The following is a 27,886-nucleotide window of genomic DNA, read 5'->3' as shown; positions in this document are numbered from 1 at the left end:
TGTGTTGTGGGGATGTGGCATGTGGGGTACAGTGTGTGTGTGCATGGTGTGGGTATGGTGTGTGTGTGTATGGTGTCTGTGTGTGATGTATGCATGTGTAGTGGGGATGTGGCATGTGTGGGTGCAGGGTGTGTGTGTGTGTTGGGGGGGTATGGTATGTGCATATGTGTCTGTTTGTGGTGTGTGTGTATGTGTGGTAGGGGTATGGTGTGTGTATATTGTGTGTGTGTGTAGTAGGGATATGGTGTGTGTGTTTGTGTGGTATGTGTATGTAGTAGGGATGTAGCATGTGTGAGTGCAGGATGTGTGTGTGTGTATGTGTGGTGGGGGTATGGTATGTGCTTATGTGTGTGTTTGTGGTGTGTGGTAGGGGTGTGGTGTGTGTGTATGTGGTGTGTGCATGTAGTGGGGATGTAGCATGTGTGGGTACAGGGTGTGTGTATGGAGAGGCATGGTGTGTGTGTGTGTGTGTGTGGTGGGGGTCTGGTGTGTGTATATGGTGTGTGTGTATAGTAGGGGTATGGTGTGTGTATATGGTGTGTGTATGTGGTGTGTGCATGTAGTGGGGATGTGGCATGTGTTGGTGCAGGGTGTGTGTGTGTGTGTGTGTGTGTGTGTGTGTGTGTGTGGTGGGGGTCTGGTGTGTGTATATGGTGTGTGTGTGTTGTGTGTGCATATAGTGGGGATGTAGCATGTGTGGGTGCAGGGTGTGTGTATGGAGAGGCATGGTGTGTGTATATGGGGTGTGTGTGTAGTAGGGGTATGGTGTGTGTATATGGTGTATGTGTGTGTGGTGTGTGCATGTAGTGGGGACGTAGCATGTGTGGGTGCAGGGTGTGTGTATGGAGGGGTATGGTGTGCGTGTGTGTGTGGTGAGGGTATGGTGTGTGTGGCGGCAGATATGGCATGAGTGCGATATGAGTGTGGGTGTGTGAAAGAGAGAGACAAACACACATACACACAGTCTCCCCGACTCCCCATGAGCTCTCAGGGCCCCCGCATCCACAGGGAGCTCACACGTCACTGTCCTGTGTATGGGTAGCTTCCTCATGTGAACACAGGCCCTCAGAGCCTCAGGGCCCCTTCACAGGTGGTCCCCTGAGCCCCACTGCCCTGGCCCCCGGCCGGTACACCTTCCTCTGTGAGAGTCTGAGCACAAGGAAACTTGATTGGAAGAACCACACACCTCCACTGGGTGGACAGAGTGTCCTGGGAGCATCTCTCCCCAGATCTGTGCAGCTGGGACCAGCCAGAAACTCTGGAGCTGATGGGCTTTCCTGGCTCCCACAGCTCACAGAAGTGGGGGTCAGGGACTCCCCAGAGGCAGGTCTGGGCTCCACCAGGCACAGGCCTGGACCGTGATAACCTGAGTCTCTCAGGGGCCACATGAGCAACACATCTTCGTAGACATGGGAGCTGCACAGAAACGCCTAGAACTTGGAAAAGCGGAAGCAAAGTTCTGGTCGAAACTGGTTTGAAAAAAACGATGTAGGTAACAACAAATACAGGAAATCATAGTACACTTCACGCTGATTTCCTTGGATCCTAACTGATGAGAAACAGGGCAAAGAAACAATCTGTTGCTGAAATCCATCATGACTCAGGAAAATCACCTGCCATGAGTCAGTGTCTGTTCAGGCCAAGGCTGGAGGTGGTGATGCTCCCCTCTGCATCCTGAAGTCCATCACACCCTCAAGACTGAGACAGTGGCAGGACAGCAGTGGGTGTGCCGAGTTCTTTGGGGGAGCTCCCACGCCCACCACTGAGCTCACGCAATCCCTTGCCTCAGATGCTCAGCCCCACTTGCTGTCAAGCACTGAGCGCCCCAGAACAAAGTGGCTGTGTTCCTGTCCAGGCTCCTGCAGACTGACAGCTGCTGGCCTCAGCACGGCTTCTTCCCAACTAAGTGGCATTTTTCTATCCCAGGTTCTTTTGTGGCCGATACTCCCTCCCTCACCCCACAAATACAAGATCCCTGTTCCTTGGCAGCCATGCTCCGGACCTGCAGGGTATGTGAAGACAGACGTACCAGCCAGGTACAGCTGGTGTACCTGGGTTGGGGGGGGGGTCGTCCTGCAGGTGGACAGAGGGAGGTGCAGAACCCAAGGGGAGCTGATGTGGGTGGTGTCTCAGGAGAAGTGCCAGCTGACCTGAGCCCTGCGACCCCTGAGGGATGGAGCCAGGCCAGCCTGAGGGAGCAGGCACAGAGGCACAAGAGCATGGGGAGTGCAGCAAAGTGTGTAGGTGGGAGGAGACAGGCTGGAGGGAAGGCTGCTCAGGCCACATTGTAAAGTCTGGGCTTGACCCTGAGGGTGATGGGAGCCGGGGGGAGGGGGGATACATGATCCAAGGAGGTGGGGATCAGGTGGAGGGAGCCTGAGTTGAGAGGCTGTGTTGGAAGCTGGTACAGGACCGGGTGGCTGGGGAGCTGACACGACAGACTTGGCAAGTCTAGGGTGGGTTGCATGGGGTGGTCTGGTGGGGTGAGCTGGGTGGGGTGACAAGTGGAGGGGAGCCTGGATCTCCAGTGTGCGGCCTGGGCAAGTTCCTGGGTGCTGGGGACCCCAGTGAGCTCACCTTACAGCAGGGATGGGAATTCCAGCCCCAGAAAGGGGCTGAGTGGAGTCACATAGGGAGTGTGTGTGAAGTCATGGAACACAGGCAGACCTCACTTAGACGCTCGCATGCGTGCATGCAGCAGGCACTCACATATGCTGACTCAGCCTCTCCTGCCCTCTGGGGACACCTGCCTGACCACACCCCTTGGCCACGGCTTCTCCGAGTCTGTGTACCACCTACCCTGAGCCCTTGGAAGGCAGACATCGCTTGGGGAACCTTATGTTCGGACAACAGCAGCAACATTTATGCCCTGTATTGTTGCTGTTATCTGGTGTCTAATTGTGATGAGTAACAAGCACCCATGATGTCCTAGGAGCCGGCCCGCTCCCTGTGGGGACACCTGTAGGGCTGTTAAGGGGAGGAGAGAGAAAATCACAGAGGAACGTGTGCTCAGGGGGTGACAGGTGTCACTTCACCTGTTGTTTCATCCAGGACAAGATCACATCCTGGACGAAACACCGTCCTGGGGAAGGCACAGGGTGAGATGGACCCAGGGATCAGATGCTGGTTGCATTGCTCAGTCATGCTGTGAGTTCCGTTCAGGGCAGGCCAAGGGTGACATGGAACAATGCCCACAGAGCTGGCGTTGGGAGGACTGCCATGCTCCTCACTGGTAGCGCTCCTGTGAGGGGAGTGGCAGGGAACCTGGGGGCTCAGAGACCACACGAGGTGGATCCTGTAAGTGTGAGATGTAATAGAGAGGATGAGACAGGCTGGGACCTAGGACCCTTTGCTACAGTTCTTGCACCTGGACAAATGTCTCCTCGAGCAACAAAATACAAAGACGCTATAAAGGGATTAAAACAAAACAAAACAAAACTGCACACACGTGTAGTAGGAGTGAACACTCAACTGCCACTTCTTAAGGGTCAGGAGCAAAAACCAGGTGTTAGGAGCAAAAGCAAGGTACTGTACATGACCCCTGCACACTGCAACACTTACAGGGTGGGCAAACCACAAGCCACCCCTCCAGACTGACCCCTGGGCCCACTGTTACCCTCACCCCCACATGAGGAACTCCCTTGGGGAGTAAGTAAGCAAGGGAAACTGTTACTTGTTCTCCCTACTCCTTACTGCAGCAGGGGTCCCAGTAAAACTTTGTTTGAATTTCTTGTCTGGCCTCTGATCAATTTCTGTTGACTAAAGAGGCCAGGAACCCTGGTCAGTAACAAGAAAGGGAGGGGAGGGAAGGGACATCCAGAAGGACTTCCTGGAGGAGGTAAGATCTCAGCCAAGCCTTAGGAAGTAAGGGGTTTGGCTTTGCTCCAGCCAATAAGGTGGAGTTGCATTGGCCAGGGGTGGACAGGGAGCCCAGAGCAGAGGACTAGAGGATGGGGGTGGGGAGCTGAGGGATGCAGAGCACCCCCTGAGCTCTGTCTGGTCCCATGGGGCTGCCTGCAGCCCAGCAGGTCTTCCTGCAGGCCTGTCTGCTCCCTGAAATCAGGAAGTGAAGAAGGGCTTGAGGAGGACAAATCTGCAGGAGCCTTGCTGTGGTTTCCAGCCCCGCTGCCTGGCCTGTATCCCTGGGTGTCTCTGGGGGGAGCTCCAAGACCAGCAGGTGGAGCTGCGCTGGCTGGGGAAGGGGTGAGATGTCCTTAGCATTCTACCCCTCCTCCACCCTCTCCCACACAGGGGCCTCCATTTAACCCCAGGGGCTCAAGGTCAGAGTGCAGGTGCCCCTGTGAAAACAGCTGTGAGAGTGCAGAGGGTAGGAGGGGGTCTTAGCATCTAAGGAGGACAAGCCCACTTCATTTCTCCAGGTCACCCAATCCTGCGTCCACACAAACATGTCTGCAGCCTCCTGGCTCAGTCACTGACTACTCCATCCTCCAACTGCTCAGACTGGAGACCCTGATGTTGTACTCAACGTCTTTCTTCCTCCCTTACTCTGCATTCCATCCAGGAACAAATCCTGTGGCTCTTCCTTCAAAATCTATCTGAAACGACCACTTCTCCCAATATCTGCCAGCTGGAACCTCTGCTTCCACCTTGCCCCTAAATCTGTTCTTGACCAGCAGCCAGAATAGGATTCCTTTTAAGAATAAGTCAGGTCTCATTACTCTGCTGTGCAACTTTCTCCACGGGCCCCATATCACTCTGCTGTGAAAGCCCTGAGCGGCCGGCACAGCCAGCCCCAGAACTCTGGCCATACCCTACAGGCCCTGCACTCACAGGGTACCAGGTCCACTGGCGTCCTGGGCTTTTCTTGATCCCAGCAGGCACAACGCTGCTTCAGGCCCTTTGCGTGTGCTGTCTCTCCTGCCTGTACCACTCTTTGGCTTATTTCTGCATGGCTCACCTCTTTCAATTCTTTGCTCCAATATCTTCTTAGTGAGGATTTTCTCATTCAAGATGGTACCCCCAACCACTCAAAGCTCCTTACCCCATTTACTTTTTCCTTTCCCTTAGCCACACAGCATGTGGGATCTTTGCAGAGTCCCATAAGACTGCTAAGGAATTCCCCTTCCCCCATTTCTGAGCTGTCTGTCTCTCCCCGCTATGCTATAAGTTACATGAAGGCAGACATGAGTCCTTTTTGTACTTTGGACTGTCTGCAATTCCTACAACACTCTTGGCCCTTGATGACCCACTGTGTATTTCTGCGTGGTGTTTACACTCGGTCCCCCATGGAAAACAATCACGGCAGGGGTTGGGTAAACCCTGGACCCTTCCATCTGGCTCCTCCAGGAAAAAGGAGCCACCAGCACCCGCCTCATCCCCAGAGGGAACTGTCAGCCTTGTCCTGCTTCCCACTCCAACCCCGGCCTAGCACTCACCATCCACTGGATTGAGGTAGTCGTGGAGATGGGGTGCACTGGCCGCACCCCCAGTCTGCATCAGCAGGTCCCCATATGGCGCGGGGTGACCTGCCATGAGAGTCATCTGGTGGTAATAGTCTGAGGCGTTGGTGCCTGCAGCGGGAAGGCCAAAGAGCCCCCGCTCCTTAAGGTGCTCGTGAGCCACTGCAGGTGGGAGGGAGAGAAAGAAATTGTTAGAATCTGGCCAAAAAGAAGAGAAACACACACCTGGCCAGAGGAGGCCCCTCAGCGCCCTCCAGCCATCCTCCACCCACTAGAGTCCTGGGTCCCCCTCCCCTGCTGTCCCAGGTCAGCCCTGAGCAGACGGCTGGGCGGGGACGGTTTCTGCTGATGGGGCTGCAGCTCCCAGCCTCACATTCCTCTTTCCTTAAAGCCATAAACAATTGCTTCCTCCTCCCAGTCCAGGCCCCACAGAAGCCCCAAGCTTCAGGCTGACAGGGTCCGTGATCCACCAGAGTTTCCAAAGGAGAAAGATGATGCAATGGGAAGTGCCAGGGTGGCCAGACGGCTGGGCGCCAGGCCACACTCACCTTAACACTCAAGGCGGGACTGTGGGTGAGTGCTTGCCCAGCCTGGTCAGATAAAGCTCACCCCGCCTGTCCTGCAGCTGCAGAACCAGGGTGGACTGTCCGCCTTCAACCTCGCACTCAGCTCTGCCTGAGGCTTAGGAAGGAGGTGGGAGGATGAACTTCAGCGTATCCTGAAGGTGCCTGGCACTCAGGGTGTGGTGCTAATTAAAGGGAGGCTTGGGAAGCAAATTTTGGGTTGGCTGAAAAGTTTGTTTGGGTTTTCCCATCAGAGGAAAATCTTAACAAATTTTTTGGCCACTCCACTATCCTGATTGGGAGTCTTGGCTTTTACCATGTGTGAAAAATTAAGAAGGCACCACCTCTCTGAGCTGGCTCAGTTTTCCATCTGTAAAATGGGGATAATCATATCCACGAGTCGAATACTAGTAAAAACGACAGTATCAGCCAATGTTGGGCTGGGCGTTCCTGGGTGGGTGAAGTCTCAGGGCTTTGGGATGGAATCCAGTCTCTAGGTTCACAAGCATCACCCGGTGAGCCCCTTAGCAGCTGAGGACTCTAGCACTTTAAGAGTTAAAGATGTTGAAGCCAGAGCCCAAGTATCTAAGAGCTGTCTTCACAGCCTCTCTGCTATTAGCTTTGGCGGATCTTAGAGGAGATGCACGCGTGCTGGGCAGAGAGAAATAGGCAGTCCACAGAAGCAAGCCATCCTCTGCTGCTTCTTCCTCCCCTCCTTCTCCTGCTGCATCCTCCAGGGAGAGCCCCGGGCTGCATCCTCCAGCGAGAGCCCCGGCCTGCAGCCCCATGGCCTCTCCTGCCCTGTCTGTGCCTCAAATGCCCTTCCTTCCCCCTTGCTTGTCCACCTCCTCCCTGAAGCCTTCCGTGGAATGCCCATTGTCCTCTGCAACACACATTGTGGCCGATTCGGCCTCAGACCACTGATGAAATTTCCAGCTGGCACAGCTGCTGAATGAAGCTGTCAGCCTATCTCTGCTTACTGGGGAGTTTGGTCTGGGGACCAGAGAGGCCTCAGGGTCTCTGAGCCACCCTAGGGGTTAGGGCCATGCTCATTAGCCACATCTCCTTGGTACATTCTCTGCTGTCTCAAGGGTCTGGGGGTGGGCCACGTGGGTGTGGTCGGTGCCACAAGGCTGGTATATAGAAAGCAGGCATAAAGTCAGGGCTCTGTCTACAGGAAGTCTGCCTCCAGGGCAGTCTTGTCTTACCACTCAGCTCTTTGTGGCTACACTGCGGTCGGCAGCCACGAGGTCCCCGACTCACAGGCTCTCCAGGAGGGCACTCTGTTCCTCGTCCTCCAGACAGCCCTCTGGCCCCTGTCTGACCCAGGCCTCGGGAGGACCGCCCTGTCACTATGGGTATTAGTTTCCTTGGGCTGCAGTAACAGGTTAGTTCAGGCTTGCCGCTAACTGCTGTGAAACAGATTTGATTCTCTCACAGCTCTCGAGGCCGGAAGTCCCAAATCAAGGAGTCAGCCTTCTTGGAGGCTTTGGGAGGAAATCTGTCCCTTGCTTCTTCCAGCATCTGGGAGCTGCCAGCTTCCTTGGCTTGTGGCCACATGGCTCCATCTTTGGGTCGTCTCCCATGTCTCCCTTGTAAGGACATTTATCACTGCATTTAAGGCCCACGTGGATCATCATGATGATCTCTCTGACTCAAAATCCCCAACCTAACCATGTCTGCAGAGGATCCTTTTCCACGTGAGGCAACACACCTCTTGCCCACTGCACCACATGTGAACTTCAAGGTGGGGCAGCATTCAGAACCTGGTCTGCATGCCCAGGAGAGACGTGAAGGAGCTTGGGTCCACTTTCTGGGAGACGGCAGCCCCACATGGAGGCAGCACAACCTTTCAGGGCAGCCAGGCTTGGTCAAGGCCACTCAGAGGACCCATGCAGAGTCCAGCCCTGGGTCCAATCCTAAAAGGCCATTTCCAAATGACTGCATCCTGATCGTCCATCTTCAAGTCCTGTGGCTGCAGCCATTCACCTGGTCTGGTTTCTCTTTGTGACTCTGCACTTTTCTGTCTCAAATGAATCGAACAGGTTTGTCATCTGATTCTGAGCTGGGACACTCAACATCCTCTCAAGAGGGACATGAAGCCACTGGTGGTCACCGCTGCAGCCTGGAGTCCATTTGGAGGCCATGTGCTGACCCACAAGAGATGCAGGCAGACAACCAGCCTGGCTCTGCCTTCCTTCTGTTCTGGGGGCCCCAAGACACCCTGATACAAGATCCACTCTGCTTAATACCAGCTTCTGCAGGCTTTGGTGTCTCACAACCAAATAATTCTCACCCAAGATAGGACCTCCGTGAATAAACAGAACTTATCATTCTTACATCATTTTGCATACTAAGGGTGTTTATGAATAGTTCTTCAAAATGAGCGCAAAACCCAATGCGCCCCTAGTTCTTTTGGCTCTGACCACTCATTTATCGAAAGACCTGTTGTTGAGGGGTGGCAGGGAGGAAGGCCAGCCTGTTCGCCAACCCATGGACAAGGGAGAGAAACACACAGCATCTGAGTTAGCATCGCCCCCTCTGACCCTGTACCTCAGGCCTTCCTACTCACCATCCGCAGGGCTGAGGCCCCTGGCTGCAGAGATGGCAGGATGTGTTGGGCTGCCGTGCACGGCCCGCAGGTAATGGTCCATGTGGGGGCTCACGTACGGGTGGGGGGCGTTGAAGGGGGACTCTCCGGGGCCGGCGGGGTGTGGGGAAAGCCGAATCAATGAGATATCAGAGATGACAGGGCTGCCGCTCAGGGCGGGAGGCCTGCAGAGAGAAACGATAGTGTTATAAGAAAGCATGGCCCACCCAGGAGGATGCATGGGGAATACCATAACGCAGCAGAACCAATGAGCAACCACACGTTTATTTTATGCACTAACATCTCTTGGTCACCTTTCGCATAGAGTCTCAACTCTCATATTAACACATGAGCCAGTCAGTGCAGGTGGAAAGCTCTCGAGGCTGGTGCGGCTGACCACCCACGCGTCTCATGTCAGTGATGAAATTCTGCATACATGGGACTGGATCTGCTGGGCCACAAGCTCGGCAGGCCACACACCTGCGAGCTCCTGCCACTGCTTCCCCATGGCCTGCTCAGGGCTGGAGGCGTTAACAAGTAAGTCTCCGTTAATGGACAGATGCACACCTCCTACCAACTGGTGTGGAAAACAGACCATGAAAATGGGCTTCCCAGGTGGCGCTAATGGTAAAGAACCAGTCTGCCAATTCAGGAAAGAGACCTGGGCTTCCCCGGTGGCTCAGTGGTAAAGAATCTGCCTGCAATGCAGAAGCCCCGGGTTTGATCCCTGGGTCGGGAAGATCCCCTGGAGGAGGGCACGGCAACCCACTCCAGCATTCTTTGGGCTCCCCTCATAGTTCAGTCAGTTAAAGAATCCACCTGCAATGCAGGAGACCTTCCCTGAGTCTCTCTTCTCCGACACCAAGTGACAGCCAGGGATGCGCCTGGCGTGGCTGCGGCCCATTTCCACGGTCAGCCTCGCAGAAGGTGCCTGTTCCATTTGACAGAAGGACGGGCCTGGCCCCAGGGGCCTCCAGGCAGCTGTGAGCATGTTAGCTGCAGGGGTGTTCTGAGGTCACCTGCTCCAAAACGTGCTCATGTTAAAGAAAAACCAGATGGGGGGAGCTGCTGGGAAACCACAACTAAGTCACTGGAAACCAAATTTACCAAGATTTCGTTTTTGATTTTTCAGAAAATAGGGACCTCTCTGACTTCACACAGTGCAAAGAATGTGTTCAGACCAATCTGGTCAGCCTTGCAGGAGGTTCAGATCAATCTTCATTAGACTCTCAGCCACTCTAAAGAACAGTATGGAGGTTCCTTAAAAAAATAAAAATAAAAGAACCATATGATCCGGCAATCCCACTCCTGGGCTTGGATAAAACTCTAATTCAAAAATATGTATGCACCTCTATGTTCATACCAGAACTCTTCACAATAGCCAAGACTTGAAAGTAATCTAAATGTCCATCAACAGATGAATGGATAAAGAATACGTGGTACATATATACAATGAAATATTACTCAGCCATAAAAAGGAATGAAATTGTGTCACTTGCAGAGACATGAATGGACCTAGAGACCATCATATTAAGTGAAGTAAGTCAGACAGAGAAATATCATATGATATCACTTATATGTGGAATATAAAAAAATGATATGAATAAACTTACAAAATAGAAACAGACCCACAGAGAAAACAAACTTATGATTATCAAAGGAGAAAAGGTTGTGGGGAGGGATAAATTAGGAAATTGGGATTAAAATATACACACAATTACATATAACATAGGTAATCAACAAAGACCTACTGTACAGCACAGGAAACTATACTCAATATCTTGTAATAATTTACAATGGTAAAGAATCTTATACATATAACTGAGTCACTTGCTGTACACCTGAAACTAACACAACATTGTAAACGAGCTACATTTCAATACAAATTTGTTTTAAAAAAGTAGAATCTCGGCTTTCACCAGCTCAGTCACACTGTGCTCAGTAATTCAACCTCACCAAGGCTCAGTTCTCTCATCTGCAAAATAGGGGTAACAACAGTACCCATTTCACAGGGCTGCTGTGAGGATGAAAGTCCCTCAAACAGCGCCTGAGACGCAGCTATCAGTCAACAAATGAGAGCTGTTATTACAGCATCAGGACCACATTTGAGGGCAAAATCCGCACGTGCCAGGGAAGCCCTCAAAACCGTTATGTCGGATGTGTGAAAAGGCGCTGTGAGAACCAGTTACTTCAGAGAAGGCATGATTTGTTTGTGGCTGCAGCAAACTAGAGCTAATTACTGATTGTGTGCAACAGGGCATGACAATTGTGCTTACGACAGAGCACACACCAGAACCCAAACAGGTGACGTCCGGATGTCTTAACATCTGCATTACACAAACTCCCCGCTCAGAGGCCACTCCACCCGCCTAGGTGTACGCACTCTGCTATGTCACTTTCGAGGGTTTTGTTTTGCTGCACTGGCTCTTTGTTGTGGCATGTGGGCTTCTCTAGTTGTAGTGTATGGGCTTAGTTGCCCGGTGGCATGTGGGATCTCCGTTCCCTGACCAAGGATCGAACCCTCATCCCCCGCATTGGAAGGCAGATTCTTAACCGCTGGACCAGGAGGGAAGTGCATATTTTGGAGCTTTGGCAGATGTGACTTGCGAGGGACGTACAGATACAATGAACCTGCCAAGCCGCCTCCTTGTTGCAGCACTTTTGCCCACGTCAATTCTCAGCCAACCTGCACCCTATACCTTGTCAGGGCAATTTCTTCTCCTCCCTGCAGGCCCGGGTCCAGGGACCCAATCAGTAGTGCCCTTCCTGAAGCCCCTCCCCCTGGCACAAGCTCTCTGCTCCCCTCAAGGAGGCATGATTCTCGTCTTAGGTGGGCAGGTGCGCTTGCCAGGTAACCAGGTTCTATCTAGGAGCAAGGCGTGTCCCAGGCCCTGCTGCATCAAGTGCCCGGCGGGCAGCTGACATCCCACAGTCATTCAGAGTTATTTTCAAAGCCAGCGATGGTGACACAGCTGAGCCCGGTCCTGAGCCTGGCAGCGGGGAGCCTCTGCTGTCAGTCATAGCCTCCAGCCCTTCCCACTCACAGCCTGCCCTAAGAGCCCAGGGGGCTTCCTTGTAGCTCAAATGATAAAGAACCTGCCCGCAATGCAGGAGACCCGGGTTCGATCCCTGGGTCAGGAAGATCCTCTGGAGAAGGGAATGACAATCCATTCCACCATTCTTGCCTGGAGAATACCATGGACAGAGGAGCCTGGCAAGCTACAGTCCATGGGGTCACAGAGTCAGACACGGCTGAGTGACTACTACTAAGAGCCCGGGCCGCCTGTGAGGAAACTGCATTGAGTCCAGGGATCAGAGTCGGCTCTGCTCCGGCCACAGAGGCCAACTGTCACCTCAAGAGGAGTGAGCAAGTGATGCACCTTCAGTGAGTGAGTCCTCAGAGCTGGGGTCCTCCCCCAGACAAGTCAACGGTAGGGCAGGTTCTAGGGCTCGCAGGGAGGCTGGCTGGCATCGAGCTTAAGGCAGTCTGTTATTGATGAAGCTGGTGGCCCTAAGTGGCCTGGTCAGGCCTCCCTAGTATCAGGTCACCCCGTGGGGCGCATGGACCCCAGACAAGTGGGTGATTACAGGGGGGTTTAAAAGAACACATGGAGGGCACACGGAAGCCCCCGTCTGTCCATGGTGACAACATCCCACTGGCCAAGCAGGAGGCTGGAAGGGGTCTTGTCATGGCAACGTGCACCCCACTGGGGAGCTGCCTCGGCGGGACTGGAATCCTGTGCAGCCTCAGCAGTTGGGCCCAAAGGTGGCAGGTGGGGCCCGAGTCTGTACACCGAGGAGCTGGCACTCTTGTCTCCACACCTCTGTCACCATCCTTTGGAGGGCAGTGACCTCCATCATCCCCTTCCCATCACATTCTTCACCAAGGAAATAGGGAGCTCAAGTTTCTTCCAGGCCATCCCCTCCCCTCAGGGATGCCTTGCTGACTTCAAAACAGCAGCCTGTGAAGGAAGCAGGGGCTGATGGCCTCTGGGAGGAGACATGAAAACTCTGGCACCAACAACTGTACTTTACCCACAAGGGCTCCGGGTCCAGGGACGGGAGTCACCCCCATGCCATGTTGCCAGCAACACGGGCAGGATTCAATTCCAGCTCCAAGTCCTCACTCCCACAATTATGCTGCCCTCAGCCCAGGTCCTTCCTGCCCCAGCGGGGAACGGGGCCAAGGTCTCCCTGTCCCCTTGGTGTGACACGGCAGGAAGCTCAGAGACACCACTACCCTGCCCTGAAGCAGATTCAACGGGCGCTGGCTGTGAGATGGGTCAGCTCACCGCAGAGCTGATGATGGGGTGCACAGAACATCCCCTGCTCTTCCAGTGACAGGAGGGTTTCCAGTGCCAGGCCTGGGAGAGGGGTCTGGGCCAGCAGAGCTTCCCAGGAGAGACAGAACCAAATGTGAGTCTGGGCAACACAGAGCAGGACTGGGTTCTGGGGGTTGTCCAGGAGGACCCAGGCCGGGGCCAACCCCGATCCTTTCACTCATCTGGGTGTCTGAGGCTAGGATGCTGCCCATCCCTGGCACCTCACCAGGTGGTACACAAAGATTTGCGCTGGGGACATGGGAGCAGCTAAACAAGCATTAAGTCCCTTCCCTTCCCTTCTGAGCCACCAGCCAACTTTGGGTGTGGAGCATCTGCTGACCTAGGCTCCCAGGACCCAAGACAACAGGCCCATTAACAACACAGCTACAGGTAACAGTCTAGACACTTCCTCTGGGAAGCCTCCCTAGATGTCCCCTTTGCACGGCCCCCCTTAGCTGTGCCCTGACCTGGCACTGCATCAAGACTGGGTGTCAGCTGCCAGAGGGTCACATGCATGTTTTTCCTTTAATAATCTCAATAAAAAATCCACAAAGTTGGCACCTTATATCTATTTTACAGATGAGAGCACTCTCAGAAAGGCTAGGTACTTCATCCAAGGTCACTAAGAGAGCAAGTATTGGAACCACAATCAATCCAAGAGGGTCCCCTAGCAGAGAGGCAGGTGCTCTTGATGACTGCAGTTCTTTGTGAGCAGGGCTCTGGTGGGCACAGGACCAGGGAAGGGACAGCACCCAGGAACAGAAGAACTTGATTTCTCCTCCCCCTGCCTTGTTCCAGCTCTTCCACTCTCTTCCCCCCAACTCCCATCCCATCACTATGCACAATCCAACCCAGCCCTTAGGAGGGAGCTGGAACCTCTGCCTCACACTGGGTTGTGAGTGACTGATAGGTTCCAGGGTCACAAAAATTCCAGGAGATTGTCATTCTAACAGACCAAACACAGCCAAAGGAATGAATCTCAAATGGCAGAATTTAAAGCACTAGGAATGCACCAGGGGGAGCAAGGGGCTTCCCAGTGACCTTAAATCACATTAACACACCCAACTTTCAAGGCAGGTCCTTCAGGGACCAGAGTTTCTCTTTCTTGGACGCTTGTCCCATCCTAAGCACCACTAAGAGTCCCCATGAAGGTGGTGCTGCCAGGCTGGGGAACCAAGAACAGGGCCTTTGGGTGTGCCAGGAAAGGCAGCTGCTGGTAACATTGGAGCTGCTTCTTTAGGCCATCCCCCAGCCACAGCCTCCCTTTCTCCTTCCACTTCCATGCCTATGGGCTGTGGGAGCCCAACCCTGGTCTTAGCCATGACCTGTCCAGGCCTTGAATTCTGGCAACTGGGCAGACTCGGAAGTGGCCTTGAGGGTGGAAGGAGGGACAAGGTGTGTAAGCTGATTTCAAAAGACGTTACGTTCTCCTAGGTTGTAGGTACACATGTGTGCACACTCACATGCTTGCAGGCCTTTGTCAACTGGACCGACCACATCAGCCTCCCTGTGGCCTGCTCAGCTTCGACTCCACCCTTACTTTCTCCACTTCAGTCCAGCTCTGAGCTCATCAGAACCTGATCTTATCAATTATTTCTTCCCATACTTGTGCATCCTCCCAACAAAATTGCCCCGAGCACTAGCTATGTGCCCAGGGACCCACAAGGAGCTCACAGCCCAAGTGGAAGAGGCAGAAACACAAGCTGCTTTATAAAGATTCCAGCAGAGGAACAAATTCCCTAACTCTGCCTGAAGGCTTCTCAGAGAAGGTGACATTTGGTTTGGGTTCTAGAGGAGGAACCGAGGAGGAGTTTATGGGGGAAGTATATTAAAAATAAAGGAAGCAAGTGCAAAGAAGGGCTGGAATGTAAGAACATTTTTGCAAAGGTTATATCCTGGGGGGAGTGGCAGAGTCCACAGAGAACTTCGGGCTGGATCTATGTTGGATCTGCTTCTCTTCTTCTGCTCTGGGTGGGGGCATGTGACCCCAGCTCAGATGGTCAGAGTATCCCAAATCCCCAGGCACCATTGGAGATGGGCATGTGCCCAAAACAGCAGCTTTGACTGAAATTTTTGGGAAATTTCTGTCCACAGGTGTTGTTGTGCAGGTAGGACATAAGTGTGGAGCCGCTGAGGGCTTTGAGGGGCAAGGCCAGGAACAGAGCTGAGGAAACACAAGCATCAGAGCTGAGAGTCATGGAATAAATTTCTTGACTTGAGCCCCTGGATAGGGATCTGGCTTTACTGGAAGCTAGCTGTTGGTGTTTAGATGCTAAATCGTGTCTGACTCTTTTGGGACCCTCATGGATTGTTGTAGCCTGCCAGGCTCCTCTGTTCATGGGATTTCCCAGGCAGGAATACTGGAGTGGGTTGCAATTTCCTTCTCCAGGGGATCTTCCCAACCCAGGGATCAAACCTGTGTCCCCTGCATTGGCAAGCGGATTCTTTACCTCTGAGCCACGAGAGAAGTCCACCAGAAGCTAGTACCCTCGTCCTTTCCAGTTCTCTGAGCCGGTTCATTTGTTTGTTTGTTTCAACCAGTTCCAGCTGACTTTTTCTGTCTTAGGCAACTGCCAAGGCTTGTCAAGGCGAGCCTTGACTAATGCAGCCTCCCCTGACTCCCCCTGCCCGAGAGATCTGGGGCCTGGTTTCCTGCAAGGCAGACTCGAGCTGTGGTTCTTCGGGCCTGACGCTGTTTGGCCTGCAGGCATTCTGCCCACAGCTGCTGGGCAGCGAGGGCAGCTGTGCTGGCCCTTCCATGTCTGGGCACGAAGTACAAGCAGGAGTCTGGGTAAGAGGAATGGCCAACTACCTCCTGCCTCCTCATGAGTGTGTCTGTGTGTGTACATGTGTGTCTGTGCGTGTTTGTGTGTGTGTCTATGTGTGCATGTCAGTGTATGTGTGCATGCATGTCTCTGTGTGTGTGTGTGTCTCTCTCTGTGTCTGTGTGTGTGCGACGAGCAGCGGGGCCCAGCCTCTCTGGGCTGATTCTGCTGCAGGACAGGAGTCCTGTGGTTCCTCCCAACATCAGCACTTTCTTCTTTTCTTCCCTCCCCCTTGGGAAGGGCCTGCAAAGCCCCTGGACAAGGTTTCAGGGCCAGGCTACCAGCCAGGGAAAGAAAGGAGGAAAAGGAGAAAGAGGAGCAGGAAAAAAGCAAGTGGAGACCAACTGGCCCATTGCCATTCCAGTCCAAGTGGGCACTGCCAGGAAAGGTGCCGTTCACCATGTGGTCAACGTGCGCTAGAGGCCAACAGCGTGCAGCAGGTTCAGAAACTCTTCAACGTAGATCTTACTGCCTGCGTTGGGGGCAGTTAGGAGCCTGGCCCGAGGTTGCAGAGCTATAAGTGGCCGAGCGTTTTCTGACTCTGGGAAGACAGGCTCGGTCCTCTGATGCTGTCAAGAGCACATGGACAGGTAAGACCCCAACACAGCTGTCTCTGCCCCCGAGAAGTCCTGTCGGGTATCCCTTTAGAGACGTGGCTTTGACTGGACCCTGGGGATGGGGGCGCTGGCGGAGGGGAGCTGTCACACAGGTAGGCAGAGTCTGGACTCTCTGGGTCTGAATTACGGCTCTGCTACTTCTTGTGGACCTTGGTCTGCAATCTGCACCCTCACCAGCAGGTTGGGCAGCTGGGAGACGGAAAGAGCTCAGTACGGAAACTGTGTGCTGTATTCCTGGGCGACAAGCAGGTGCTTGGCCTGTGCCCACTGTCTCTTCTCTTACATTTAACAGATGAGCAAATGGAAGGCACTCAGAGGGTGGAGGAGAGGACCCTGCCCGCCTCTCCCAGCATCCAGCCCTTGGTCCCTCCCTCCCCAAGTGCTAAGCATCCGTGTTGGAGGGAGATGAAAGGGAAGGCATGGTGATGGGAGCCCTGCACGTTCGTGTGCACAGCAGCTCAAGCTGGCTGGACTTGAGCAAGCACGCCTAGACCCTTGGGGACGGGCGCCATCCCTGGGCGCTGGCACAACAAGGTGCGTTCCTAGAGGGTGTTGACTTCCGCTGGGCTGTGGAGCTGAATGAGTCTGTGCTGATGGGAGGAGGGGGGGGTGTGTATCTGACCCCTGGTACAGTCTGAGCCAAGGCGTTGGGCAGGAACCAACGTGCTCCTTCATTTGGGGATTGGGGGCCCTGGACCCAACCCAAGGTGCCTGTTTGGAGAGGAGAACAATGCGGAGCTGAGGGTGCTGACTCACCCAGACTCAGCACCAGCCGTCAGAGCAGGTTTGTGCAGGCAGGGGTCAGCAGCCGGAAGGAAGGACCCTTGGCCACCCAGAGACATTCCTGCTGCCTGTTATATTCACAGACCTTTTCCCGTGCAGCTCCGGAGGGCCAGAAATAGGAAGGGAAAGCCTTCCATGTCTTATTTCACAGACAGCATGACTGACACCCACAGTGACAGTCGGCAGAACACTGGGACCCAGTGCTGGGCATCACTCTATCCCGGCCTGGCCCAGGAGCCTCACTGAGGGGGAGAAAGGAGAGGTCTGGCCACTTGGGGCTACAGGCCTTCAAACCTCCCCTCCAGCCTGCTTCTTGGGGTGACTGATGGCTTCCATGGCACTAGGACACCACATGCCTGCGTGGTCTACTGCCTGTGCCCCCCTCCCGAACCCTGCATGTTCCCTTATGGTTTTCTCTCTGGTCCTGGGCCCTGCCTTGCTCCTCCTCAGGGATCTGGCCCCAGACACCTGCTTTTCCATTCACACCTTTTTCCTCTTCATCCCTACCCTGCCCTGGATGTGGAGGACAGTTCCTTCCCCGGACCCTGAGCATGTCCATCGTGGCTGGTCATCAGGCACCTGCAGTGATGGGGTCACATGGGGCCTGTCTCCCCAGTGGACAGGCAGCCCCAGCAGCAGACTCCAGGCCCACTTCCTCTCACTTCCTTCCCCAGCACCAGGCCCTGTGCAGTCGGGGGCACACATGTGCTCAACCTTTTGAAAGAATGAATGGATGGACAGATGGATGGATGATGGATAATGGATGAATGAGTGAATAATGAACAATGAATGACATGGATGGATGGATGAACTTGTGAGTGTGTCCAGTGTAGAGCAAGGCATTGTAACAGAAGACAGGGGTTCTTTGCCTCACTTTTGGCCACGGGCCTTGGAACAAGTCATGCCCCTCTCTGAACCTGCTTCTTCACCCAGAAAGAGCACTCACAGAAGCACTCTTACAAATACAAGTGAGGAGTGGAAAGGAGGCAAGTGTGGGAAGCTGATGTCTTTCAAAGATGTCCCCATGTCCTAATCCTTAGAGCCTGTGAAATTACTGTATTTGGGGGAAAAAAAAAAATCTGAAGGATGTGATTAAGGTGAGGATGTTGAGATGAGATTATGGGTTATCTGTGCTTAGTCACTCAGTCATGTCCAACCCTTTGTGATCCTTTGGACTGCAGCCCACCAGGCTACTCTGTCCATGGGATTTTCCATGCAAGAATACAGGAGTGGGTTGCCATTTTCCTCCTCTAGGAGATCTTCCTGACCCAGGGATTGAACCCGGGTCTCCTGCATTGTAGGCAGATTCCTTATCCACCGAGCCATCAGGGAAGCCCTATGGATTATCTGGGTGGATGCTAAAAGCCAGCACAAGTGTTAAGAGAGGCCAGGCAGGCGGAAACCTGACCCAGAAGAGTAGGAGGCAATGTAACTCTAGGGCAGAGGCTGGAGGGATGTGGCCACAAGCCAAGGCGTATTGGCCAAGCCAGAGGCTAGAAGAGGCCAGGAAGGGACTCCCCCCAGAGCCTCCAGAACCATAAGAGAAGAAATCCGTATTGCTGTAAGCCACGGAGTTGGTGGTAACTTGCTAGGAGCTAGGAGGTGTGTCAAGCACACTGTGCTGTGTGGAGAAGGCCCCTGGCATGGGAGGAGTTGTTGTCATCATCACTGTCCCACTTCTTCCGACACTGTCCGCTCTTAGAGAGCAGAGACAGTGTGCTATTTCCGGGAGTAGCCTCGCCACAGTGGGTACTCCATCAGTGGCAGGCAGGCCAGGAAAAGGAGCTCCCCTTCACACCAGGGTTGGGGTGTGCGGGAGGGTGTCTGAGGGTTGTGTTCCATCCCCCCTGTGTCACAGGGCTCTGGAGCATGCCTTCCTGCCAGCCGCCTGGATTACACGGTCACTGGCTCCCCTTAGCTGAACGCGCCCTGCACACAGCCCTGACATGCCAACCCTGCCCGCCCCAGGGACTGCTTGCTTGTATGCACAGGTCCTGCCTTTGGGATGAGCTGCTGCCACCCACCAGGATCCAAGGGCCATGGGCAGGATCAGTGGGCTCAGAGTGGGGAGGCCATGACCCTCTGCTGTGACCAAGTCACCCAGGCCAAGGACCCGCTTACTCAGAAACAGCAGGCAGGTGACCTCAGGGCAACTGATGTGCCAGAAAGAAAATGAATTTCCTAAATTGGCCTGCTCTTCTGAGCTCTGCTCTTCCCTAAACTGGGGCTCTTAGCACCCGGGGCCAGGGAGGGCACAGGTCTGCTCTCACAGGCATCCCTGCCCAGCAAGCCTTTGGCCTACGAACAGATAGAAAGAGTGCTCCAGGGGGACTTCCCTGGTGGTCCAATGACTGAGAATCCGCCTTCCAGTGCAGGATCTCAGGTGCTTGCACTCTGGAGCCCACGTGCCACAACTAGACAGAAGCCTGCATGCTGCAAAGAAGACCTGATACAACCATAAATACATAAAAAGAATTTTTTAAAAAGAAAAGAAATGGAGCTCCATCATGCCCTGCTGCGTGGAGTTCAATCTCCTCTCCAAGGCTTTTGTTGATTGGTTTTGTTTGTGTTGTTTCTTGCTTGTCTGGTTTTCTTTCATTTCTGTTGTATGGAAACTGTACCTTGGCAAGTTTGCTTACCACCTTTTTCACACATTGATTTCAAAAGTTCCAGAAATCAAGTCCTTTTCAAAATAAACTATGGGGGTTTGCAATTATAAAGACAGGTATAGTGAGTTCCCTTGAAAGTCACTGGAGAGTTACCTCTCCCTAAATCAGAGACCGACTGGCACGTCCTGGTGCATCTGAACTGCACTCTGTCCAATGGGGGAGGCTCTTGTTGTTTTAGCTGCTAAGTCATTTCCAACTCTTTTGTGACCCCATGGACTGTAGCCTGCCAGGGTCCTCTGTCCATGAGATTTTCCAAGCAAGAATACTGGAGTGGGTTGCCATTCCCTTCTCCAGGAGATCTTCCCGACCCAGGGATCAAACCCATGTCTCCAACAGGCAGATTCTTTACCACTGAGCCACCAGGGGGGCGGCTCTACAAAACAGCAAAAGGACACCTGCGAAAAGGAGCTGGGCCGAAGCAGCCAGCCAGTCACTGACTCGCTCCTGTGGTCGCGCATCGTTGCCTCTGCCGGCTGAAGAGTGTGGGTCTCGTCTGACAACACTGGGCGGGTCTCTGACAGCTCTAAAATATGACACAAATGAATCTATATACAGAATAGACACAGACTTACAGACAGAAAACAAACTTATGGTTACCAAAGGGGACGGGTTGGAAGAAGACTCAGCCAGGACTTCACAGCCAGAAAGTAGGGCAAGTGGCTGTCAACCTGAGTGATATGTGCTGAACCAGGAGTGTTTGGTCAACCCTGACCTTCCCTGGGTCCACTCTGAGCCCCCTCCCCCACACACAGATCTAAGCCAAGTGCCTGAGTGTCATATGGTCCCAGTAATGACAAGATGTTAGGAAAAGACAATCCCCTAGCTCCTTCCCCCAACCCAACCTAAAGTTCACTTTGGTGCCTTGACAAAAGCATCATGCTGGACTATGTACAACAACCAAGACATGGAAGCAACTTAAGTGTTCATCAACAGAGGAATGGATAAAGAAGATGTGGTATACACACACACACACACACAGACAGAGGAATATTACTCAGCCATTAAAATGGATGAAATAATGCCATCTGCAGCCACATGAACATTACTGTACTAAGTGAAGTAAGCCAAACAATGACAAACATCATATGATACCACTTATATGTGAACTCTAAAAAATAATACAATAGGAACAGGCACACAGACTTAGAAAACAAACTTACGGTTATCAAAGGGGAAGGGTTGGGAGGGATAAATTAGGAGTTTGGGATTAACACACTACTATATATAAAACAGATAAACAATAAAGTCCTATTGCATAGCACAGGGAACTATATTCAATGTGTTGTAATAACCTATATAATGTAAAATAATCTGAAAAGAATATATATAACTGAACAACTTTGCTCTATACTTGAAACTAACACAATATTGTAAATCAACTATTCTTCAATAAAAAACAATCACCATGCTAGGACCTCTGGGATTAGGGAGGGAGTGTGGACACTGTAGCCCACAAACAGTACACAGGGTGCTAGAGCCAAAAGAGGGGTGGGAAGGAAAGGTTTCATTCACTCTTCTGGGGTAATCTGAGAAGGCTTCCTGTAGGAGGTGGCATCTGAGTTGGGCCTCAACTCTCACAGGGGAATGGAAAGGAGTCAGTGAGTGGTGCAGGCCTGGTGTTCTGTGATAGAATAGATGAAAAAAAGGTGGGTCAAATCGGGAAACAGCAGAGTCCGGGGGCTGAAGCTCAGACCAGACAGCTGGGTTGTGAGAGAGCATGTGGGGAAACTCCTGAAGGAAGGGTCAGTAAGCTGTGCCAGGTTATAACAGGAATGTCCCTTCACCCAGATGCTTCATTACAGGAGCAGAGAAACCAGGCACAGACTGGGAGAAGATACTTGCAGCACAGGTAACCAACCACAAAATGAGAAGCCTTAATATATAAAAAGCTTAGTGAGATGAGTAGGAAAAAGACAACTCCATAGAATAATGGGCAAAAGAACTGAACAGGCATTTCGTGAGAAGGAAACATTATTGGCAAATGGTGGCTCAGACGGTAAAGCGTCTGTCCACAACGCAGGAGATCTGGGTTCGATCCCTGGGTCAGGAAAATTCCCTGGAGAAGGAAATGGCAATCCACTCCAGTACTCTTGCCTAGAAAATCCCATGGACGGAGGAGCCTGGTGTCCATGGGGTCGCAAAGAGTTGGACACGACTGAGCGACTTCAGTTCACTTCACAAATATATGAAAGGAAGTATTCAGCTTCATTAGTGACAAAGGAAATGGAAAAATCGAATCATAGGAGATGCCGTTTTGGCAAAAATTAAAATGTAGATGACATCACCCTGGGAACAAGGATGTGGAACAGGCTGAGTCCTTGAACCTCGCTGGTGGGAGTGGCTCGGCAAAACGTCTGGCAACATCTAGGAGGGTTAACATGTGAATACCCTGTGACTTAGCAATTTCATTCTCAAACACATATTTATTCTAAAGAACGGGCAGTACTCGAGCCCCGGAGATCAGTGTTAGAGCATTCACTGCAATGATGTTCAAGATAGCAAAAGCACAGATGCATCTCAGGTGCCTGTCAGGCCAGATTGCTTCAGAACAGTGAGAATTCACAAATTAAGAGCACATGCATCAATGGGATGACTCTCTGGCACATTCTGTGACCTGTGAAATCAGATTTCCCAAGAATCCATCTGCAACAATTCTATTTATATAAAGCACACAGAGCAAAACCAAACAATGTATTATTAGGAGAGTCAGACACCAGGTCTCAATGGACATGAATTCGAGCAAACTTCAGGAGATATGAAAGACAGAGGAGCCTGACGTGCTGCAGTCCATGGGGTTGCAGAGTCAGACGCCACTCAACAACTGAACAGCAGACACCATGTAGAACTGTTACAGATGCAGGAAGGTGGTAACTCCAAGAGACAGGGAGCTCCAAGGAGGACCCTGGAGGGGCACACAGGGTCCCGAGGATGCCAGCACATCCCCCATCCTTGGGCAGGGCAGGGAACCAATGGGTATTGTTACTCTTTACATTATAACCATGCTTCTACTATTTTCCTGTACGTCTTCAAAGTAATAAGACTAACTTTTAAAAAAGGCGGCTGGGTAGAAGCTGGCTGAGTGGACGGAAGTTCTGGGTTGGGGAGTGGAGAGACCACAGGGCGGTCGTGGAGAATCTGTGAGGGCTGCTGAAAGGTCCAGTGGTTGCCTTCAGGGTCACTTGGTGGGCTCATCTTGGCCACTCCATCTGTCTGCTGCCAGGTTCCCTCCTGGCCAGGCTCAGCTAAGCCTAACCCTAACCCTGCTCTGTGACAGACAGACATCTGTGTATACATGTAATCCTTCAGACATTCCGCTCACCCTGTAGAGACCCACATGCTCCATCAGACCTAGCTGAGCGCCAGCTCTCAGCTGTCACTCCCTACGCAGGGCAGACCCATAATAAAGAAATCACTGTGTTCAGCTGACAAAGAGCAGATTTCTTGCTAAGTAAACACTGATGTTTGGGTAGGGAAATTAGGTTATAAAATTGCGCCTACAAAGGAGGCCATACAGATGGATTTGGTTAAGACCTAGCCACACAAACAACCAGGCTTAATTCAATCACTCACCCTTTATCACATTTTCTTTTCATCAGAGCAGAAGGATGGGAGGTTATCAGCGTTTTCGAACTTCCAAACCCCCAAAGCAGAAAAAACAAGAGGGGAGTATCAAGGAGGCTTTTTTCCCTAGCAAACTGATCACTTGTTGATTTGTGCAGGCTGAGCTGGGTCGGGGACAGGGAGGTGATGGATTCCATCCACATGTTTTGGGAGGCAACTGGATTAGCTCCCCCCTACAAGGTACCTGGGGGCTTCCCTGGTAGCTCAGCTGATCAAGAATCCACCTGCAAAGCAGGAGACCCTGGTTCAATTCCTGGGTCGGGAAGATCCCCTGGAGAAGGGATAGGCTACCCACTCTAGTATTCTTGGGCTTCCTTGATGGCTCAGTCAGTAAACAATCTGCCTGCGATGTGGGAGACCTGGGTTTGATCCCTGGGTTGGAAAGATCCCCTGGAGGAGGGCATGGCAACCCACTCCAGTATTCTTGCCTGGAGAATCCCTATGGCAGACTAGCCTAGTGGGCTTCAGTCTATGGGGTCACAAAGAGTCGAACACAACTGAGCAACTAAGCATAGCACAGCACAGCACAAGGTACCTAAGGTGTGGGACAGCTCTGGGTATGTGGATCCTGCTTCTGTAAGACAAGTCACCCTTGACTGAGCACAGCTGAGTAGAACCTTCCAGAAAGTCATGGCTTTATGGGGATGGTCCCATCACAGGGCAAATGCAGGGGGCTGGAAGGGGAGCTATGGGTGGGAGTGAGACACTCGGTCTTGGGATTGGGAGAGGGGCTATGTTAGGCTTTCCTGGAGTCTGGGTTTAAGCAAGGAGAAAAGGCCTGGGTGAAGGGTGGGCTACATAGAGGGGATCTCCTCTCCAGTGAGAATTCTTTGACTCTGGCCTGGACCAGCCAAAGGGGTGTGTGGAATTTCCTTTCCTGGCTGCTTGTCAAAACTAAATGGATAATCCCAAATAGTTTAGATAAGACATCTTGTCTTCTTAGAGGTGGGTGTGCTGCCAATTTTTACCAAGCTTCCGAATGCATTAGTATGTGCTTTGAAAAGGGCCTGGGAGTCGAGGGCCCTCATCAGGACAAGGGCAACTCCAGAAAGGCTGGGAGCTCCCCCCACACCCCAGCAGGCTGGGGCCAGAAGTCATGCGGGCAGAGACAAGCCTCTGTGCCTTCCTGCTGATAAATGCTTGCCACTCTTGGCTTCCTGGTGCTCTGGGTTCCCCGTTTCCCCCACCACCCCACCCAAGCACATCACCCTGTAACTGCCCTCCCTCCCTCTCCCAGGCCAGGAGCCATCTGTGGGTACCAAGATTGCATCTCCTTGGGCCACATCCCTCATGCCCGGTGCAAGGCTAGCACATTGAAGGCAGTAGGTGAGTGTCATCAAATGAAAAGGTGCTGAGAAATTCCCTACTGAGGGAAGCAACAACTAAACGCCGCTCTGCTTGGGCAGGACAGGTTAAGTCCACATGTCAGGAGTGCAGCTCCCGGAAGGGGAAGACGAAAGAACGGGCTCCCACAGTGCCAGATACACTTCTCCATGGGTCCCGGAGCACATCATTGATGCAGCAATGCTGGCTGCAGTAATGAAGGCTTGGAGAGCAGCTGCAACAGGACTCAGGGGCAGTTCACTGCTCACAGATTCCCTCAACAGATGTGGACTAAGGCTGGCAGGAGTGACCCTGAGTGATCGCCCTTGGGACACAGATAAATCCAGCAAGAAAGAATTAAGCTCAATAAATGGATGCATTCTGGGCACTGGCAGCAGCCTTCACCCAGAGTGAACGACATGCACACAAGCAGTGGAAAAAGAACCCCCAGGTCAAAGGCCAATCTGTCCACCAACACTTGAGATTTTACTGTTAGTGATTAATTCCTTTGGATTGATTATAGCACAGATAACACACCATAGCCCTAAGACCTACAATGAGATGCCCCTTCCTCCCTGAGAATAATCACAGCAGAAAGAAGATCTCAGGCTTGAGGGTTAGATCTCACTTTCTGGCTGAGTGATCTTGGGAAGCCCTTACATTCTGGAAACCTCAAATTTTCTGCTCTGTGAATGGGGAAGAATTATCATGCAACTCACAGGGCATTTGAGAAGACTGGACAGAACATAATCTGCCCAGCACCCAGCAGAGTACCTGGAACAAAACATGGGTTTCCTTCTGGTGTCAACAGGAGAGTGAAAAGAGCAAGCCATTATCCAGCAACCACCAGGTACTAGGACCTGTTCTCTGTTTCACACTACTCACTCACCTAATTCTCACAAGCACCCCATGAAGGGGATTGTTTTGTCTCTATTTTAGAGATGGGGAAACCAAGGCTCTAGAGGTTACACAGCCAGCCCAAGAATGTAAAGGGGACATAGATGGCATAGGATTTGAACTCTGGCCTCACGCTGTACTGCCTACACCCTGGGGGTGTAGGATGGGAACAGCCCAAGATGATGGGGGCCCAGTGGGTCAGGAGAGAAATGAGAAAGATCACCTCTCCACCCGGCAGGACCTTTTCCCTGGGGGAACTCTTCCCCATGCCAGCTCTGCACACCCTCCCCTGCTGCAGACCCACCTCATTTCTGTACATCAAGATTTGCTTCACTCTTGGGGCCCCTCCTGCCCTCAGCTGACCACACGGCTCTCCGCAAAGCCCAGAGTCAGGCAACAACTCCTCTGCGAGGGCCGGCATTCAGCAAAGATCAAAGAGCAGGCTGCCTTATCAGACACGCTTCTCATTAAACTTTTACAGGCAGATTCCATTATAAATGAGCTGTCTGTCCCATGCTGCTGAGCACGTTCCTGGAGCTGGGGATCTGAAGCTCTCTAAGCGTGAGGGACTTCCACAGAGGGACTGGGGCAAAGAGGAGCCCTCTAGAGTCAAACTGTCCAGGTTCCAGTCCCTGCTGTGCTACTTACTAGGAGAACGTCCCTGGGGACAGCAGCCAACATTGTCATGCCTCAGTTTCCCCCATGTATCCAGAAGGTGTGAAGATGCTCAAGTGTTACTGATGAGGGTTTGTGATGGATTAGTCACTAAGTCGTGTCCAACTCTCGCGACCCCACGGATTGTAGCCTCGCCAGGCTCCTCTGTCCATGGGATTCTCCAGGCAAGAATACTGGAATAGGTTGCCATTTCCTTCTCCAGAGGAATCTTTTCCACCCAGGCAGGGCTGCTGCATTGCAGGCAGATGCTTTACTGACTGAGCTATGCAGATGACATAATCCAGAGGGATGGACATAAGCTGCTGTGACTGCATCTCAGTTAGTCTGAGCCCAGCATCCTGCCGCCCAGAGAGAGGAAAGGATCTGCCTTGAGGGCTCTTTAAGGGCCACGCCCATCCCCAGGAGGCAAGGTTCCACATCAACCTGTCACTCAACTCTCAGCCATGGGAGGAGGGGGAGCTGCCCTACAAACTGCCTTGTCCCAGAGGTTTTCTAGGTTCCACGTTCACTTGCTGGGCAGCTCCTCTGAAGAACTGGTCAGCCTTGCGGCTTTTAAGGAGCACTCCCTGGAGAAGGAAGGGCAGTGTCAACTGACATGAAGGAAGACAAGGCCCTTCCCTGGTGGGCAACCCTGGGCCCACCCAGCACCTTGGCCCAGGAGCCAGGCAGACATGCCCTTCAGACGTCTCTTCCTCTGTCCCATCGCACTCAACAGAAGCATGCATGATTGCTGAGGGCAGAGAATGCTCTTCTTGAAACACAAATAAAGCCCGTTCCCCTCTGAATGTGAACCTGGCGTGTGGGCCAAGAATCAAGAAAATTTCCACATATCTTTCTGCTCCCCTCAGTGGCTGGCTGAGAACAGAGCTGTTAGAGGCCCAGGACAACGCAGGTTAGCTGCGAGCCAGGCCAGCTGTGTGTTTATCAAGCTATGAGCGTGCCATCTTGATGGAACACTGACTTTGGAAAACTCCACCTTCAGATCCATCCAGACCTGACGGTTCATGAGCTCAGCCAGCAACAGCCTAGAAACTACTTTCTTGAGAGAAGTGGGGATGACCATTTGAATTCATGTGCAGTCACCAGGAAGAGGTAGGGTTCAGATACCCTGGATGGCTCTCAGGGGGTGCTGGGCAACTGGCACATGTGACAGAGTATCCAGAGAATGGTGGAAGGTGGAAGCCCTCACACCCACCAGCTGGTATTCCTGTTCTTTCCTGACAGGACCTGGGTCAGCGTGTGGCCTTTCCATGAACTGATGGCTAAGCCCCAGAGCCACCTGTCTCTAGCAACAACCCCACCCTACCCCCTGCTCCTTCTCTGTGCAGCGTGGCCTGGGCTGTGACTGCTGGAGTATTGTCCACCAATCACAGCTCAGGATCAGCTGATGCAGGGGAGCAATTAGTGGTGGTCCGGAGTCCAGGCAGGTACTGGGGTCATGGATGTCAGAGGTCAGGTATGGAGCCCGGTGAGTGGAGAATGGAGGCGACTGTCCTCCCTACGGTTGAGATGCTATGTCTGTCCCCTCTCCTTCCCTCCCTCTCTTGTCCCTGTATGTACATCTCCTTCTGCAGGCTGAGA

At 52.7% G+C, this 27,886-nt stretch overlaps 1 protein-coding gene across 2 annotated transcripts in view; it reads right to left on the bottom strand.

Moving 5' to 3' along the window:
- GLI2 (GLI family zinc finger 2) overlaps window positions 1-27,886 on the bottom strand; it is a 262,832-nt gene that overhangs the window by 28,669 nt on the left and 206,277 nt on the right. For both annotated transcript variants that reach the window (XM_025277496.3, XM_044936487.2), the window contains 2 exons: window positions 8,556-8,758; window positions 5,397-5,582 (listed from right to left, as the gene is read on the bottom strand). In XM_025277496.3, coding sequence (XP_025133281.3) covers window positions 5,397-5,582; window positions 8,556-8,758 — 389 coding nt within the window. The remainder of the gene's footprint in view (window positions 1-5,396; window positions 5,583-8,555; window positions 8,759-27,886) is intronic.

This window comes from Bubalus bubalis, chromosome 2 (genome assembly GCF_019923935.1).
Source record: "Bubalus bubalis isolate 160015118507 breed Murrah chromosome 2, NDDB_SH_1, whole genome shotgun sequence".
Lineage (NCBI taxonomy): Eukaryota > Metazoa > Chordata > Mammalia > Artiodactyla > Bovidae > Bubalus > Bubalus bubalis.
Note: the sequence above shows the minus strand (reverse complement) of the source record. Positions and strands in the feature narration are given on the sequence as shown.